At 39.4% G+C, this 17,500-nt stretch overlaps 1 protein-coding gene across 7 annotated transcripts in view; it reads right to left on the bottom strand.

The window, feature by feature from the left end:
• Positions 1 to 17,500, bottom strand: part of rapgef2b (Rap guanine nucleotide exchange factor 2b) — a 286,117-nt gene that overhangs the window by 48,097 nt on the left and 220,520 nt on the right. For all 7 annotated transcript variants that reach the window (XR_009805002.1, XR_009805003.1, XR_009805006.1 and 4 more), the window contains 6 exons: positions 13,215 to 13,392; positions 6,146 to 6,282; positions 2,515 to 2,673; positions 1,981 to 2,133; positions 1,745 to 1,909; positions 179 to 286 (listed from right to left, as the gene is read on the bottom strand). Coding sequence is in view for 1 of the 7 variants with exons in the window: in XM_061891993.1 (XP_061747977.1) it covers positions 179 to 286; positions 1,745 to 1,909; positions 1,981 to 2,133; positions 2,515 to 2,673; positions 6,146 to 6,282; positions 13,215 to 13,392 (900 nt within the window). In the remaining 6 variants the exon portion in view is untranslated. The remainder of the gene's footprint in view (positions 1 to 178; positions 287 to 1,744; positions 1,910 to 1,980; positions 2,134 to 2,514; positions 2,674 to 6,145; positions 6,283 to 13,214; positions 13,393 to 17,500) is intronic.

Below are 17,500 nucleotides of genomic sequence, written 5' to 3'. Positions count from 1 at the left end.
GGGCCAGATTGAAAAGCTTAACGGGCCACATGCGATCCCCAGGCCTTAAGATGCCCAGGTCTTCAATAAATGGTAGCTAAAGTTCTAAATGATGAGCAAAATGTTGAAGTGCTTCACTTCACATTCAGGCCCATTATTCTACTTTTCTTAGGTTTATTTCTGTGATGATGAAACGTACTTCTCTCTCCAGGTTGTTTTCAAACTCTTCCAGAAAGTGAGTCATTGCAGGGTCCCCCTCAAAGTCATTGAAGTGATTGTTCACCCACAGCAGCACGACTCGTGTGACCTGCAGAAAAGACAAGACGCACAATATGTTTTAAATAAATTATCATTAATAACCATTTTTAGGATGTTTTATTAAATAAATAATACTTTTTTACATGTTTTTGTTAAATCAATTTTATGTTTTTATTTGTAATTTGTTTAGAAATGTTTAATATAACTTATTATTCAATTACTGGTAATTTTATTAATCCAGTAACTTCTTGATCACAATCATTTGCTCCACTTGTTTTTTTTTTTATTGTTTATTTCTGGCTTTTATACACCTTTTGATTAAATCATTGAGTTTTGTTCAAAGGAAAAAAAAACTGTGAATTTAGCACCTTGTGTAATTCATAAATAAAAACAGGATACAATGATTTGCAAATCCTTTTCAACTTATATTCAATTGAATAGACTACAATATATTTAATGTTCAAAATGAGACACTTAATTTTGGTCTGAAAAACATTTTTAACTTAGAATTTAATGGCAGCAACACATCGCAAACAAGTTGTCACAGGGGCATTTTTACCACTGTGTTACATGGGCTTTCCTTTTGACTAAACTAAACTAAATTTGGACTCGTCAGACCATAGAATACTTTTATAGTTTGCATCAGTCCATCTTAGATGAGCTCAAGCCCAACAAAGCCGGCGGCATTTCTGGGTGTTGCTGATAAATGGCTTTCGCTTCGCATAGTAGAGTTTTAACTTGCACTTTTTAGATGTAGCCACCAACTGTAGTTACAGACAGTGTTTTTTTAAAGTGTTCCTGAGCCCCATGTGGTGATATCCTTTACACACTCATGTCGCTTTTTGATGCAGTACTGCCTGAGGCATCGAAGGTCACAGGCATTCAATGTTACGTGCAGTGATTTTTCCAGATTTTCTGAGCCTTTTGATGGTATTACAGGCTTCAGACGGTGAAATCCCTAAATTCCTTGCAATAACTCGTTGAGAAATGTTGTTCTTAAACTGTTAGACAATTTACTCACGCATTTGTTCGCAAAGTGGTGAATTAACCGCGCCCCGTCCTTGTTTGTGAATGACTGAGCATTTCATGGAAGCTGCTTTTTATATCCAATAATGGCACCCACCTGGTCTCAAACAGCCTAATCACCTGAGGGATGTTCCAAATAGGTGTTTCACGAGCATTCCTCAACTTTCTCAGTCTTTTTTGCCACTGTGACAGCTTTTTTTAAAACATGTTGCAGGCATCAAATTCCAAATGAGCTAATATTTCCAAAAAATAACAACGTTTACCAGTGCGAACGCTAAGTATCTTGTCTTTGCAGTCTATTCAATTGAATATAAGTTGAAAAAGATTTGCAAATCATTGCATTGTTTTTTTTTTACCATTTACACAACGTACCAACTTCACTGGTTTTTGGGTTTGTATATCCAAAAACCTATTTGTACAGTATAGCATATTTTTGTATATAGTACTGTACCCAAAGCTACACACAGAAAAACGTTCATACCTTGTCCCTGAGACTTGGGTCATGGAACCACTCCAAGAGCTTCTTGCCCACGACCATGGGGCTGGAGAGGAAAGTCCTGTAGGTCAACAGGAAGTCCTCGATATAGGTAGGGTCCACCACTGAGTGTTCTTCCACGAGGTGCATTGTGAGACGCTCCGATGTGCCCTGAGACCAAACATTGTGGTGTGAAAAATTATCTCAGTTGACCATGAGTACGTCTTACGGACTGGGCTCACCTTTATGACAATGTGTCCTTTCCTGGTCCCGGTGCGGTCAAGTTCTCGGTGCTCCTTCACCATGACGATCTCGCCTTCTTCTTCCACTTTCTGCATGTTCTTCTCCACCTGGTTGAGGATGCAGCAGTAATCCTGCTGGGCGATGCACACAAACTAGACAAAAGAGAAGAAAAGAAGACAATACGTTTAATATTTTGTCACTAGCATGAGTGAGGGTCAACGTCATATTCAGGTTTTTTTTAAATTGTGAAATCCTAACACTTGTCTTGTCTCTGACATTTCTTGAGTGACGAGAAGAAAGAAGAGAGGTCAGGTCGACCATCTGAGAGCACGGTGCTTGAAAATGGAACATTAATTTTCCCCCTGGAGGGCGTCACACTGTCAACATGGAGCCCCGTAGCACGCCCGAGTGAGAACATTAGCTGCAAACGACCTCAGCTATTAAAGAGAGGGCTGGGAGGCATGTAGACCACCTCCACAGCGCGCAACCTTTTAATGGCGCCATGTTTTGTGGCACGTGAAGGAGACTCTTACCTGGCAGTCGTCCACCTTGGTCTTCATGGCGCCCTTCATGTACTCCTTCTCCATGGTTGGTGACACCCCAAAGCTGTTCCCCATACACAAAATCTCTGTCCGCCCATCAGGGTACGTCACCTCCACCGAGCCATTCAGGATGACTGACCACGAGTCAAGCTGGAGACGTAAAAGATCATAGCTGTTGGATGTTTGACCAGGAACAGGTTGATGTACAGTGCATTACCCACATCTCTGAAATGTAGCATAATGTGGCAAAAGCTGCGTATTCCAGCTTTTCCTCTCAGATCTTTTTTTTCTGAGCAAACCTTAAAGAACTCTTATTACAACGTAATTAAGTAGCGTAGGAATGAATAACATGAATAGTGCCCCAATACTGTAGTTTGTGCTGAAAATATTTTGGAAGACATACATAAATAGATATAGGGTGTACACTGTCTTCCGCCTGAATGCAGCGGGTGGTGGAGCGGCCGTGCAAGCAACTTGAGGGTTGCAGGTTCGATCCCCGCTTCCGCCATCCTAGTCACTGCCGTTGTGTCCTTGGGCAAGACACTTTACCCACCTGCTCCCAGTGCCACCTACACTGGTTTTAATGTAAAAATTAAAGCTGCAAGCAGCATTGGTCGGGTCCGCTCTGGCTGCTGGCCACCCGACCCAAGCCGTGGGCTAAGTCAGACCTACATAGAGGATTTTGTTTCATGTCTGTATGAAATTCTTAACATAAATTACAAGCAGTTTTGTCTGGGTTTTTATGTAGGGGGCGCTAAAAAGCAATTTAGATTTTTTTTTTTTTTTTTTTTTTTATTAGATGGCAATTTTTGCCAGTCTTGATGTGTGTGTAGAATTTGGTGAGTTTTGAAGCATGTTAAGGTGGTCAAATTAAAGATTGGCGTTTCTGGATGTTGTTGATAAATAGCTTTTGCTTGGCATAGTAGGGCTTTAACTTGCACTTTGAAGCATTTTAAGGGGGTCAAATTACAGCATTTTTTAGGAGACTTTGCGTAGGGGTTCTTTGAAGGCGCGTAAAATAAAAACCATAGCAGTAATCAAAACTCTGTGAATAACTTTTAATCAGAAGGTTTCAAACTTACATCATGTGTTGCCTTCATTATAACACTTTTATAAGACATTTCGTTTTTGCGGCTCCAAACAGATTTGTATTTGTGGTCCAATATGGCTCTTTCAACAAGTTGGGTTGATGACCCCTGTGCTAAACTAACAACACACCGCTGCGTGCGCACAGCACCCTAGCTGGTTGTGCACCATTAATTCCGATTGGGGCAACAGTTTAGTTCCATTTTGTAGTTACGTTCTAGTGTAGCAGCAAAACTGAAGTTTATGCATGTTTTGAATAGAATTAATGCTCAGATTTTTAAGACCTTTCAAAATAGTATTTAAAATATTTTATGACATTTTAGGATAATTTTAGAGATTTTAAGGCCTTAAATTCAAATTGTTTAAGACTTTTGAATAATATTTAATACCCCGCGGATATCCTGTATATGGAAATGTACAACTTTTTTTTTTTTTTTTTTTTTTTTTTTAAATCAGAGGTCAACTAGCTTCATGGGTAGAATTTTCCAGTGTATGTAGAAATTCCTAAAGGTGAAACTTTGAAGGCAAACCTTTCTGCTGGACTGTAGCTTCGAAAACCTGTGAACCCTGACCTCTTTCACGTTTACTGAAGTGTCGCTAGAGCAGACCTGGGCAAATTAAGACCCAGGGGCCGTATGTGGTCCGTTAAGCTTTTCAATCTGGCCCGCTGGAGATTCCCGAATAATTTTTTTAGATCTTTAAGATGGAAACTGTAGCTGCCATTATGATGTGCACTTATGTTTTCTAATGACCGTAAGTATTGAACTACACTTGGTATTTCAATGGTTGGAATCTGCACTTTTGCATGATATATATGTTATGGTAATCTAATTAATTACTATGGTAATCTAGTTACTATGGTAATCTAATAACTTATTATGGTCATCTAATTCACATATATATAAGGGACGGCGTGGCGCAGTGGGGAGAGTGGCCGTGCGCAACCCGAGGGTCCCTGGCTCAAATCCCACCTAGTACCAACCTCGTCACGTCCGTTGTGTCCTGAGCAAGACACTTCACCCTTGCTCCTGATGGGTGCTGGTTGGCGCCTTGCATGGCAGCTCCCTCCATCAGTGTGTGAATGTGTGTGTGAATGGGTAAATGTGGAAGTAGTGTCAAAGCGCTTTGAGTACCTTGAAGGAAGAAAAGCGCTATACAAGTACAACCCATTTATCATTTATATATACCGTTCGTGTTCATATTTAGGTGTGTTTGTTGCATTTTTGCTGCGTTTCGCTTGATTGTAAAATATGACGATCGAGAGGGGGTATGACGTTCATATGTTGTCAATATTCAGTGTTTTATCCTTCATAGTTAATATTGTAAATCCCACATTGTTTATTTTCATGTACATTCTGGGTGTCTCATTCAGTAAAAAATTTAAAAACTCCATTCTGTTTTTTAAGGCGGTCTGTCATAACATTTTTAGCATTCAATCAGACATTATTTTGAGGTTTGTATTAGTGTTCCTAAAAATCAGATATACTGGCCCTCAGACACATTTTTTTTCCCTCTTTTTTCGTGTTCATATTTAGGTGTGTTTGTTGCATTTTTGCTGCGTTTCGCTTGATTGTAAAATAGGACGATAGAGAGGGGTTATGACGTTCATATGTTGTCAATATTCAGTGTTTTATCCTTCATAGTTAATATTGTAAATCCCACATTGTTTATTTTCATGTATATTCTGGGTGTCTCATTCAGTAAAAAATTTAAAAACTCCATTTTGTTTTTAAAGGCGGTCTGTCATAACGTTTTTAGCATTCAATCAGACATTATTGTGAGGTTTGTATCAGTGTTCCTAAAAATCAGATATACTGGCCCTCAGAAACATTTTTTTTCCTCTTTTTTCGTATTCATATTTAGGTGTGTTTGTTGCATTTTTGCTGCGTTTCACTTGATTGTAAAATAGGACAATCGAGAGGGGGTATGACGTTCATTTGTTGTCAATATTCAGTGTTTTATCCTTCATAGTTAATATTGTAAATCCCACATTGTTTATTTTCATGTATATTCTGGGTGTCTCATTCAGTAAAAAATTTAAAAACTCCATTCTGTTTTTTAAGGCGGTCTGTCATAACGTTTTTAGCATTCAATCAGACATTACTGTGAGGTTTGTATTAGTGTTCCTAAAAATCAGATATACTGGCCCTCAGACACATTTTTTTCTCTAAATTTGCCCCCCACCACCCCGAGTCAAAATAATTGCCCAGGCCTGCCTGCCTTAGAGGCAATGTTCTCCTCTCCATTGTTGGGCCAAACACTTTCAAATAGTCTCCTTTCAAAGTGGTGTCGCATCTCGACCACCGAGACGGTAGAAGACAAAAAAAACGACGCCTGCTGCAGTCGCCGGAGGGTTCCAAGGAGGAGGACCGGCGTCACGGGACAATCGCCATTCAGGTTTAATAGAGCGGAAAATACATCAAATGGGAGAAGATTCACTGGCGCGAGAGGTGAGGCCTCCGGAGAGACGCGCATAAAACGCATTTAGAGCAAAGTCTGGCCAAGTGTGTGTAAAAGAAGGAGCACAACGACGCACCTCCTCGCCATCATTGAGAACAATGGTGCCAGCACGCTCCACCACGGCGAACACCATGACGGCACAGAGCTCCCGCCTCACAGACATGGTCATGTTGGCGAAGGCCGGTAGTTGATGCATGAACTCCAGTAATTGCTCTGTAGGAGAGAAGAAGTGGGAAGAGGTTAAAGGATAAGAAAAAAAAAGGCCACCTAATTACAGCGAGAGATGTGACGGGCACACTGAGTTCTCCGTGCTTACAGCCACCATCACCACAGCGGGGAGCCAGGAAACAAATCATTAAGTGGACAAGTTCATGTCCAATATCAATGCCATCAAACGCTCAGTGTGCTGAGGCAGCAATAACTGCTGACACTTTACCCACTGAACCCTCAGTGAGTTCACTCGAACATCACATTTGAAATACCTGCATTAGAATCCAGTTACTGTATTTTTCGGACTATAAATTGCAGTTTTTGTCATAGTTTGGCCAGGAGTGCGACTTATACTCAGGAGCCACGTATGTGTGAAATTATTAACACATTACCGTAAAATATCAAATAATATTATTTAGCTCATTCATGCAAGACAGTGGTTCTCAACCATTTTTCAGAGATGTACCCCCTGTGATTATTTTTATAATTCAAGTACCCCCTAATCAGAGCAAAGCATTTTTGGTTGAAAAAAAGAGATAAAGAAGTAAAATACAGCACTATATCATCAGTTTCTGATTTATTAAATTGTATAACAGTGCAAAATATTGCTCATTTGTAGTGGTCTTTATTGAACTATTTGGAAAAAAAGATATAAAAATAACTAAAACTTGTTGAAAAATAAACAAGTGATTCAATTATAAATAAATATTTCTACACATATCAACTTAAAGTGCGCTCTTTGGGGATTGTAATAGAGATCCATCTGGATTCATGAACTTAATTCTAAACATTTCTTCACAAAAAAATAAATCTTTAACATCAATATTTATAGAACATGTCTACAAAAAAATCTAGCTGTCAACACTGAATATTGCATTGTTGTTTATCAACTTACATTCATATTTTGTCGAAGTATTATTCAATAAATATATTTCTAAAGGATTTTTGAATTGTTGCTATTTTTAGAATATGTTTGAAAAATCTCACGTACCCCTTGGCATACCTTCAAGTACCCCCAGGGGTACGCGTACCCCCATTTGAGAACCACTGATGTTAGAGACTAGACGTATAAGATTTCATGGGATTTAGCAATTAGGAGTGACAGATTGTTTGGTAAACGTATAGCATGTTCTATATGTTATAGTTATTGGAATGACTCTTACCATAATGTTACCTTAAAATACCAGGCACGTTCTCAGTTGGTTATTTATGGTCATATAACGTACACTTATTCAGCCTGTTGTTCACTATTCTTTATTTTAAATTGACTTTCAAATTTCTATTCTTGGTGTTGGGTTTTATCGAATAAATTTCCCCAAAAAATGTGACTTATACTCCAGTGCGACTTATATATGTTTTTTTCCTTCTTTATTATGCATTTTCGGCAGGTGCGACTTGTACTCCGGGGCGACTTATACTCGGTACGTCCCCAAAATCAAAAATAGCCAACGTTTGCACTACGGCTGTCTCGATACCAACTTTTTGGTACCGGTACCAAAATGTATTTCGATACTATTCTACATAAAGGGGACCACAAAAAATGGCATTATTTGCTTTATTTTAACCAAAAATATTTCAGTTCATTAAACATACCGGTATGTTTATCATAGAGCTAAAGCATACATTTTACCCATCTGCTCCCAGTGCCACCCACACTGGTTTAAATGTAACTAAAATATTTAGATAATAGGGTTGTCCTGATACCAATATTTTGGTACCGGTACCAAAATCTATTTAGATACATTTCGATACTTTTCTTAATAAAGGGGACCACAAAAAACTGCATTAAATCTTAGGGTACATTAAACATATGTTGATTATTGCAATTTAGTCCTTAAATAAAATAGTGAAAAATACTAGACAACTTGTCTTTTAGTATTAAGTAAACAAACAAAGGCTCCTAGTTAGTATCCTTACGTATGCAGTAGCATATTGTGTCATTTATCATTCTATTTTTTTGTCAACATTATAAAGGACAAACTCTAAAAATTGATTATTAATCTACTTGTTAAATTACTGTTAATATCTGGTTACTTTCTCTTTCAACATGTTCTGTCTACACTTCTGTTAAAATGTAATAATCACTTATTCTTATATGTTGTTATATGTTGTTTGATACTTTACACTAGTTTTGGATGACACCACAAATTTAGGTATCGATCCAATACCACAGATTTAGGTATTGATCCAATACCAAGTAGTTACAGCATCATACATTGGTCATATTCAAAGTCCTCATGTGTTGTTAGACGTATTTCCTGAGTTTATGAATACAATATGAATTAAAAAAAAGGAAAACAGATTTTACGATGAAAATAAATACTGATGTAATCATATCAGTATCAACTAGATCAGTGGTTCCTAACCTTGTTGGAGGTACCGAACCCCACCAGTTTCATATGCACATTTCCCGAACCCTTCTTTAGTGAAAAATAAAATGTTTGTTTTTTTCAAATTCAAGAAAAAGTCATCTGTTTTTTTACTGGCGTACAAAATGAACCATGCATAAACATCACCTTGCTCAAAGAAAAACAACAACACAGTGCATGAACTCACAACAAATTACACACCTTACACACATTACCATGAATTGATTAACTTAAAACTTATTCGGGTGTTACCATTTAGTGGTCAATTGTACGTAATATGTACTGTACTGTGTAAACTGTACTGTTTTATATAATGTATTCTCTTCCTTTGCAATCTGCTTGTAAACGTTTCAATCGATCAATCTCAAAACCTGCAAATCAGATGGAAAATTAGAGGGAACACTGTTTGGGGGTATCCATAAGACGCTGATAGGGAGAAGTTTTTATTTACACTATAAGTCGCATATGTCTTTACCTCCGTGGCGGAGACTCTGCCGAACCCCTGAGGCCGACTCACCGAACCCCTAGGGTTCGATCGGACCCAGGTTAAGAACCACTGAACTAGATACACTCTTTTACTTGGTATCATTACAGTACCATGTCAGGTGTAAATCCACCCATGGCATTTGTTTAGACTGAAACTCTGGTGAGCTTCGGTGAGTTTAGCTTTTCTACGTCCTCCAGTGATAATTGGTACTTGTAACTTACTTTATTTGTCGCCATGGAGGCAAGGATTAGTGATTTAGAAGTAGCTAAAACACTGCCGACAGCGGTTGGAGGTTAGCCACTAACTAGCTAGCTATGTCTTAAAGCTCTTCTTCCTGAGTGTTTCATTGTTATAACTTCACCTTTATCTTTATTCTACGGCCAAAATGCGTTCATTCTCCCTTTTTTGTCTACACACTGTGTCTGCTTGTAAATACTCTATGTGTGTGTACTGCCGAACGTGCTCCTCCGCTCGTAAAACAATTAATGTTACAACGTGCCGACGATGGGCAGTCATGTCTGTAAAATAAAACAAATTTGACAAACCGGTACTTTTCAAACAGAGTACAGTACTGTTTTGATTCATTAATACCGCGATACTATACTAGTACTATACCGTACAACCCTAGTTTGCACATTTACTTGTCTTCGGCTAGTAGAGGTGAAACAGAGGATGTGCATCATGTGCCAAAAGTGACCTAGAAAAGCCTGCCGGCGTGGAGGAGGAGGCACTGCGGGGGAAATTAACCACGGAGTAGGAAGAGGGAAGAGGTGAATGAGGGCACTCGCTCTTTTCTCTGGCTACGGCCAACGCATCCACCACCTCCTCCTCCTCCTCCTCCTCCTCCTCCTCCTCCTCCTCCTACTCGCATCAACATTTACAGTTAAGCCTCTTCAAAGGTAGCTTTCACCATCGTGATGTCATAGCTTTGAAGGGTATATTCATTACTGCAGGTCTGACAGCAGGAAGGAATACATTCACAATTTGCCATTTTTGATACTTACGCTTATCACGTTGATTTAACACATTTTAAAATCAGTTGTACACAGGAATAAATAATTACAGGAATACACAGTATACAATTGTGTACATGTTATACAACATCATGTCTTGTTAAAGCATCTTACTGCGGGAAAATGTTGACAGAATTGACTTGTGAGACAGCGCCCTCTGCTGGATTTATAGCTACATAACCCCTCCCGCAAATAGTGCCATCCAACCACTTTCTATTTAACTTACCTCCTTTTTTAAATTTTCCAGAAAATAAATGTAATCAAATGCCACTCCATGAATAGACAGTATTGTAAATACTGGAAATGTATCCAACAGTTCATTGTCAAATCAGTTGGTAGTACAGCGCACTGATTGACGTCAAATCTAACGGTACAAATGTTTGGTACCTGGGTTGCACATGACATCAAGTCCGTTTGTAGACTGGGCACCGGCTCAAGCACTTGGCGGGCAAACAGGCGTACTGCAGTATTCATCTTGGTAGAATTTCAATTTTCCTTGACAACAAGGCAAGCATGGCCGCTAAAAAGAACTCAAAAGAAGCACCCTTTGTTTAAGCAAGCTCGATGCTAATTTTCACTGGATCTCAGCCCTTTAAGACACTTGTGATCAGGGGCTATATAAAAACACTTTGACTGAATGATTGATGGATGGATTTTCCACATACATTCAGATGATTAGCTGTGGCGATTTCACATCGCAATTCCAATCCCTCCAAATTTGGTATTCAAAAGTACAGCTACCAAGCAAGAGCTGATGTGAAGTAAGTAAAACACTTAGTCTAAACACTTGGTAGCTCAACAAAAGACAAGACTGCACATTCAATTTAAAGGCAAAGACTACTTCCTGACACACCTAGGACAAACTGAACTTTACAGTATAACAATGCACAATTATCATTATCAGGTATTTGTTAAATTTTGAGTAAAACATATATAATTTAGATGTATTACCACATAAACACACACAAAGTACGGAACATCGGTACTGTCAATTCCTGATACCGATTACCAGGTACTGCCGATTGTTACTGTATGGGTTCAAGTGCGAAAGGAACCCATCCTAAATTGTATCCCACCAACGGCAACAATCAATTTTGCTTTTGCAGCATTACTGCGACAGAATAATGGACAGTAATCACATGATACTGTTGACTTGTTTAGGTGTGAAAAAAAATAAAACCAAAAAAGGGTGAAAATAAAACCCACCACTCCAGCTGATTTGATCAATTAAGCAAAATATAAGTGAAAGTACCGTATTTTCCAGATCATCGATCGCACCTTATTTTTTTTCATATATATCAGGCACCCCGGATTACACCGGCGTATTAAAGGAGTCATATTATTTTTATTTTTTTTCTAAATGTAACAGACTTCCTTGTGGTCTACATAACATGGAATGGTGGTTCTTTGGTCAAAATGGTGCATAGATGATGTTTTACAGATCATTTTCAAGTCACTTTCTGACAGTTGCTTCAGGATGCGCCTTATTTACGTGGCTCACCTGCGACAGCTTCTTTTCATCGTCATCTTTGTTGTAGCGGTGTAGCGTGCAAGGACGGGAGTGGAAGTGTCAAAAGATGGAGCTAACTGTTTTAATGACATTCAGACTTTACTTCAATCAATAACGGAGCAGCATCTTCTCATCCATGGTTAACTAGTGCAACCACAACATGTGTCCCGTGAAAAACTGTCCGACCCGAACTCTCTAATAACTAAATATCATTGGGTGCATAATGTAAACTCACTACACCAGTATGTTTTAGCGCTTCCAAGGCAAGTTTAAGAACTTTACACTACTTTATATTACAAATGGCAACAGCGCAGGATGAATGTCCCCTAACAAGAAGATAGAGAAAAAGAAGCTTATCGACTACGGTGTCGCCCCGGACTACAAATGGGACACATGCAGATCCCAAATACAGATCAGCAGGTACCACATGGTAAGAAAAGTTGCTTTTGCATAATATTATAAATAAATAAATGATAAATGGGTTGTACTTGTATAGCGCTTTTCTACCTTCAAGGTACTCAAAGCGCTTTGACACTACTTCCACATTTACCCATTCACACACACATTCACACACTGATGGAAGGAGCTGCCATGCAAGGCGCCAACCAGCACCCATCAGGAGCAAGGGTGAAGTGTCTTGCTCAGGACACAACGGACGTGACGAGGTTGGTACTAGGTGGGAATTGAACCAGGGACACTCGGGTTGCGCACGGCCACTCTCCCCACTGCGCCACGCCGTCCCAAATATTGCGAAACAAAACGCCAGATATGTCCTACCTTATACACACACCTTAATCATACTCCTATGTTGAACCACATGTTTAACCACATCAAGCTTCATAGCTTACCAAAGTCATACTAAAACGTGTTGATAGATTTTTGAGCGCCGTGTATAATGTTCTATATTTTCAATGCAACATATAAAATGTTGGTGCTCTTTACTTGAGTCATATTGCAGTCTACACGTATCTCTATATATAGTGCAGGACTAATAAGACTCAAAAACTCCTTTGTCTCACACGCCATTAGACTGTACAACTCCTCTCTGGGGCGGGGGGTACTAGGATGACAGGGGATGCAAAACAATAACAGTGCAATACGTTTTCATAACATGGTCACTACTGCCTACTTTGTCTTGTTATATTCTTATTTTACTGTTATAACTTTATTCCCATTATTGGTTTTATTTTTTATTCTTATTGTAATATTTCTCTATTTTTTTTCCATTTAAACCCCCATTATTTACTTTTTTTAAATTGATCTCAACTCTGTACACTGCTGCTGGAATTTTAATTTTCCTGAAGGAACTCTCCTGAAGGAATCAATAAAGTACTATCTATCTATCTATCTCTTATGTGTGACTGCCATCTACTGGTCACACTTATCATTGCATCAAAACAATTGCTTCGAGGTCGGTAAGGAAAACCAGAATCAAACCGCACATTAGGCGCACCGGTTATAAGGCGCACTGTCGAGTTTTGAGGGGGGAAAAAAGGATTTTAAGTGCGCCTTATAGTCCGGAAAATACGGTACACAAAGACTCAGCGGGGTCTCACCTATGTCATCGTCCGTCCTGTCCATCGGGTCCTTCTCCAGGCAGTCCCGCACGATATCCCGACTCATGAGTGGGTCCGACGCTCGCTCGATGTCCTCCTCATCGTCGTCCTCCTCGGAGTCGACGGCTGTCTCCGGCAGGCCGCTCAGGTCCATGTCGCCAGGCTCGTTCTCTGTGGCCTGCAAATCACAGGTTGTTAGTCGCCTCTGATGCTTGTCGAGTTACCCCATGGCCGCCGCATCGTGTCTGAGCTACTAAGCAGTGAAAAAAGTCGGTCACAACACAACCGGTGACTTTCAAAACAAAAGCCAAAATGTGCAGACGTGACCTAGTTTGTGAACAAACCGGCTGCTAGCATGCACAGACACAAGCTAATTAACTCCCAACTTTAATTATGCCTTCAGCAAGCAGTACCATCCCGTTCTTTGAAAGCCTTAGAACGTATGGCAATAGGAAAAAAAACAAGCCAGGGAAGGGCAGTATAGTAATGCAATTACTTGTGCTTGAGCGGCCTCAAAATCCTCAAAGAACATATTTGAGTGGACGTCTTTCATGTTCATGCTCACCTCACATCATAACATGACAGCCTTTATGACATCAACCAAAGCACCAGAAGAACACAACAAAGCATCTTCCAGCAGCAACCTCACCTGGACATGAGGCGCATTCCTGGAAGAAACGCTTGTCTTGGCAAAATGTCCACAAAATTCCAACCGCAGACGCATTTTGGCAGCCTTCAGCACTCGCTATTTTCCGAGGAGTTCTGATTCCTTAAAAGTGACAACCATCTCTCCTCAAGCGCCATGTGCGAGTGTGAGGGTGGGGCTCATTATTGATTCACGCCAGTGTCAGCGAGGACATTTGGTGGGCGGGGCCAGGGCGCGGCCCTTAACAGCAAGTCAAAATGGGAGCAAAATCTTCTGTGTGCACAAAATGAAGAGCTAAACGTGAGCTAAGAGGGTAGACATGGTCAACGCTCAGTAATTTTCACCAGCTCTGTATTTAAACAAAGCACTGCCTGTGGGTTTTTTGTGTGTCATGAGCGCATCAAAAATCCATAAAGGTACAGCCGGCATGAAGAGTCAGGTGGTTTTAATATTTCATCAGGGCTATTCTTGGATCAATGCTTTCAAAGGCCTTCTGTAGGACCCATGTCATGATTTATTCAGACGCAAAACAGCGCTGACGCGTTGCCTGGGCTGTGAATTTGGAGGTCTTTCGGGCTCAGGCCAAGAAGATTAACAGAAGGGATCAGTAATTAAGCATCTGGGTGTTCTCCTACCCCAAAAATGGGAGTCAGCAGTTCCTAACAAGACAGGAAGGAAGCACGTCAAGAGGTTGTACAATCACGGTAATGTCATGACAACAAAAATATTGCCTGCTCAAATGTGCTTTAAAAAGGATGTGTCTGGAGTGTTTTTGTGAAAAATATTCCAAACCAAAATAGAAACGGCTGGGTTGGATGTGTAGGTTATTTTTATAATCTGCTATTTATACAAGCTTGGATTTGACCAAATGCTTACAAAACAGATTTTGGAAAGTGTGCCTTCCACACAAAAGGAGATAGCAGAGCAGTTCCAATTAGAGCTGGCCAAAATAATAATCCCCATCTTTTTGATAATATTGAAATCACAATTATTAATTATATTAGGTACAACATAGTGTTCCTAAATGTTGATAATCTACTTACAATAATGGGAACGTCTAAAACAAACGTCTCACAAAAGTAAAGACATTTGTCTTCTTGTTCATTACTACCAACATTTCAGCCTTTTCTGAATACATGACAGCTTCAGCTATATTTAGCAATATTTGATGTTTTTTGGTGGCACCATAAAAAAAAAGAAAAGAAAAAAAAAGAAAAACAGCACAGTGACCCTGCTGTGTCCCCAGACTCTATTTAGCATGATGGCTAGTCGTTAGTTCTGCTAGCAGCAGAACAGCGTGTTGTGCAAGCGTCCAAACTCTTCGGCAACATGTGTGTGTGTGTGTGTGCGGCTGTATATGTATATGTATATATGTATATATACATATACATATACATATATATATATATATATATACATATACATATATATATATATATATATATATACATATACATATACATATACATATATATATATATATACATATACATATACATATATATATATATATATATATATATACATATACATATACATATATATATATATATATATATACATATATATTATATATATATATATACATATATATATATATATATATATACATATATATATATATATATATATATATATAATATACATATTATATATACATAGGCATATGTATATTATATATACATATATGCTTTATATAGTATATATATTTATATATACATATACAGTGGGGCAAAAAAGTATTTAGTCAGCCACTGATTGTGCAAGTTCTCCCACTTAAAATGATGACAGAGGTTTGTAATTTTCATCATAGGTACACTTCAACTGTGAGAGACAGAATGTGAAAATAAATCCAGGAATTCACATTGTAGGAATTTTAAAGAATTTATTTGTAAATTACGGTGGAAAATAAGTATTTGGTCAACCACTCAAAGCTCTCACTGATGGAAGGAGGTTTCGGCTCAAAATCTCACGATACATGGCCCCATTCATTCTTTCCTTAACACGGATCAATCGTATTGTCCCCTTAGCAGAAAAACAGCCCCAAAGCATGATGTTTCCACCCCCATGCTTCAGAGTACGTGTGGTGTTCTTGGGATGCAACTCAGTATTCTTCTTCCTCCAAACACGACGAGTTGAGTTTATACCAAAATGGATACATGGATGATACAGCAGAGGATTTGGAGAATATCATGTGGTCAGATGAAACCAAAATAGAACTTTTTGGTATGGGTTCAAATCCAGGCTCGGGATCTTTCTGTGTGGAGTTTGCATGTTCTCCCCGTGAATGCGTGGGTTCCCTCCGGGTACTCCGGCTTCCTCCCACTTCCAAAGACATGCACCAGGGGGTAGGTTGATTGGCAACACTAAATTGGCCCTAGTGTTTGAATGTGAGTGTGAAAGTTGTCTGTCTATCTGTGTTGGCCCTGCGATGAGATGGCGACTTGTCCAGGGTGTACCCCGCCTTCCGCCCGATTGTAGCTGAGATAGGCGTCAGCATCCCCCCGCGACCCCAAAAGGGAATAAGCGGTAGAAAATGGATGGATGGATGGATGGTATAAACTCAACTCGTCGGGTTTGTAGGAAGAAGAATACTGAGTTGCATCCTAAGAACACCATACCTACTGTGAAGCATGGGGGTGGAAACATCATGCTTTGGGTATGTTTTTCTGCTAAGGGGACAGGACGATTGATCCGTGTTAAGGAAAGAATTAATGGGGCCATGTATCGTGAGATTTTGAGCCAAAACCTCCTTCCATCAGTGAGAGCTTTGAATGGTTGATCAAATACATATTTTCCGCCATAATTTACAAATAAATTCTTTAAAATTCCTACAATGTGAATTGCTGGATTTTTGTTTCACATTCTGTCTCTCACAGTTGAAGTGTACCTATGATGAAAATTACAGACCTCTGTCATCATTTTAATTGGGAGAACTTGCACAATCGGTGGCTGACTAAATACTTTTTTGTATATACACACATACATATATATGTATATGAACACACACACACACACACACACACACACACACACACACACACACACACACACACACACACACACACACACACACACACACACACACACACACACACACACATTGCCAAAAGTATTTGGCAACCCATCCAAATGGTGAGAATCAGGTGTCCAAATCACTCGGCCCAGCCACATGTGTATAAAATCAAGCACTTAGGCATGGAGACTGTTTCTAAAAACATTTGTGAAAGAATGGGCTGCTTTCAGGAGTTCAGTGATTTCCAGCGTGGAACTGTCATAGGATGCCACCTGTGCAACAAATCCAGTCGCGAAATTTCCTTACTCCTAAATAATCCGAAGTCAACTGTTGACTTTATCATAAGAAAATTGAAAGAGTTTGGGAACAGCAACAACTTAGCCACAAAGTGGTAGGCTACGTAAACTGACAGAGGTCGAGGGAAGCTGAAGCGCAAAGAGGTCGCCGATTTTCTGCACAGTCAGTTGCTACAGAGCTCCAGACTTTATGTGACCTTCCAATTAGCCCACGTACAGTACGCAGAGAGCTTCATGAAATGGCTTTCCATGGTTGAGCAGCTGCATCTAGGCCATACATCACCAAGTTCAATGCAAAGTGTCGGATGCAGTGGTGTAAAGTATGTAG

Source organism: Nerophis ophidion, linkage group LG29 (genome assembly GCF_033978795.1).
Source record: "Nerophis ophidion isolate RoL-2023_Sa linkage group LG29, RoL_Noph_v1.0, whole genome shotgun sequence".
Lineage (NCBI taxonomy): Eukaryota > Metazoa > Chordata > Actinopteri > Syngnathiformes > Syngnathidae > Nerophis > Nerophis ophidion.
The sequence above is the reverse complement of the archived record's forward strand: the minus strand, read 5'-3'. Positions and strand labels throughout refer to the sequence as shown.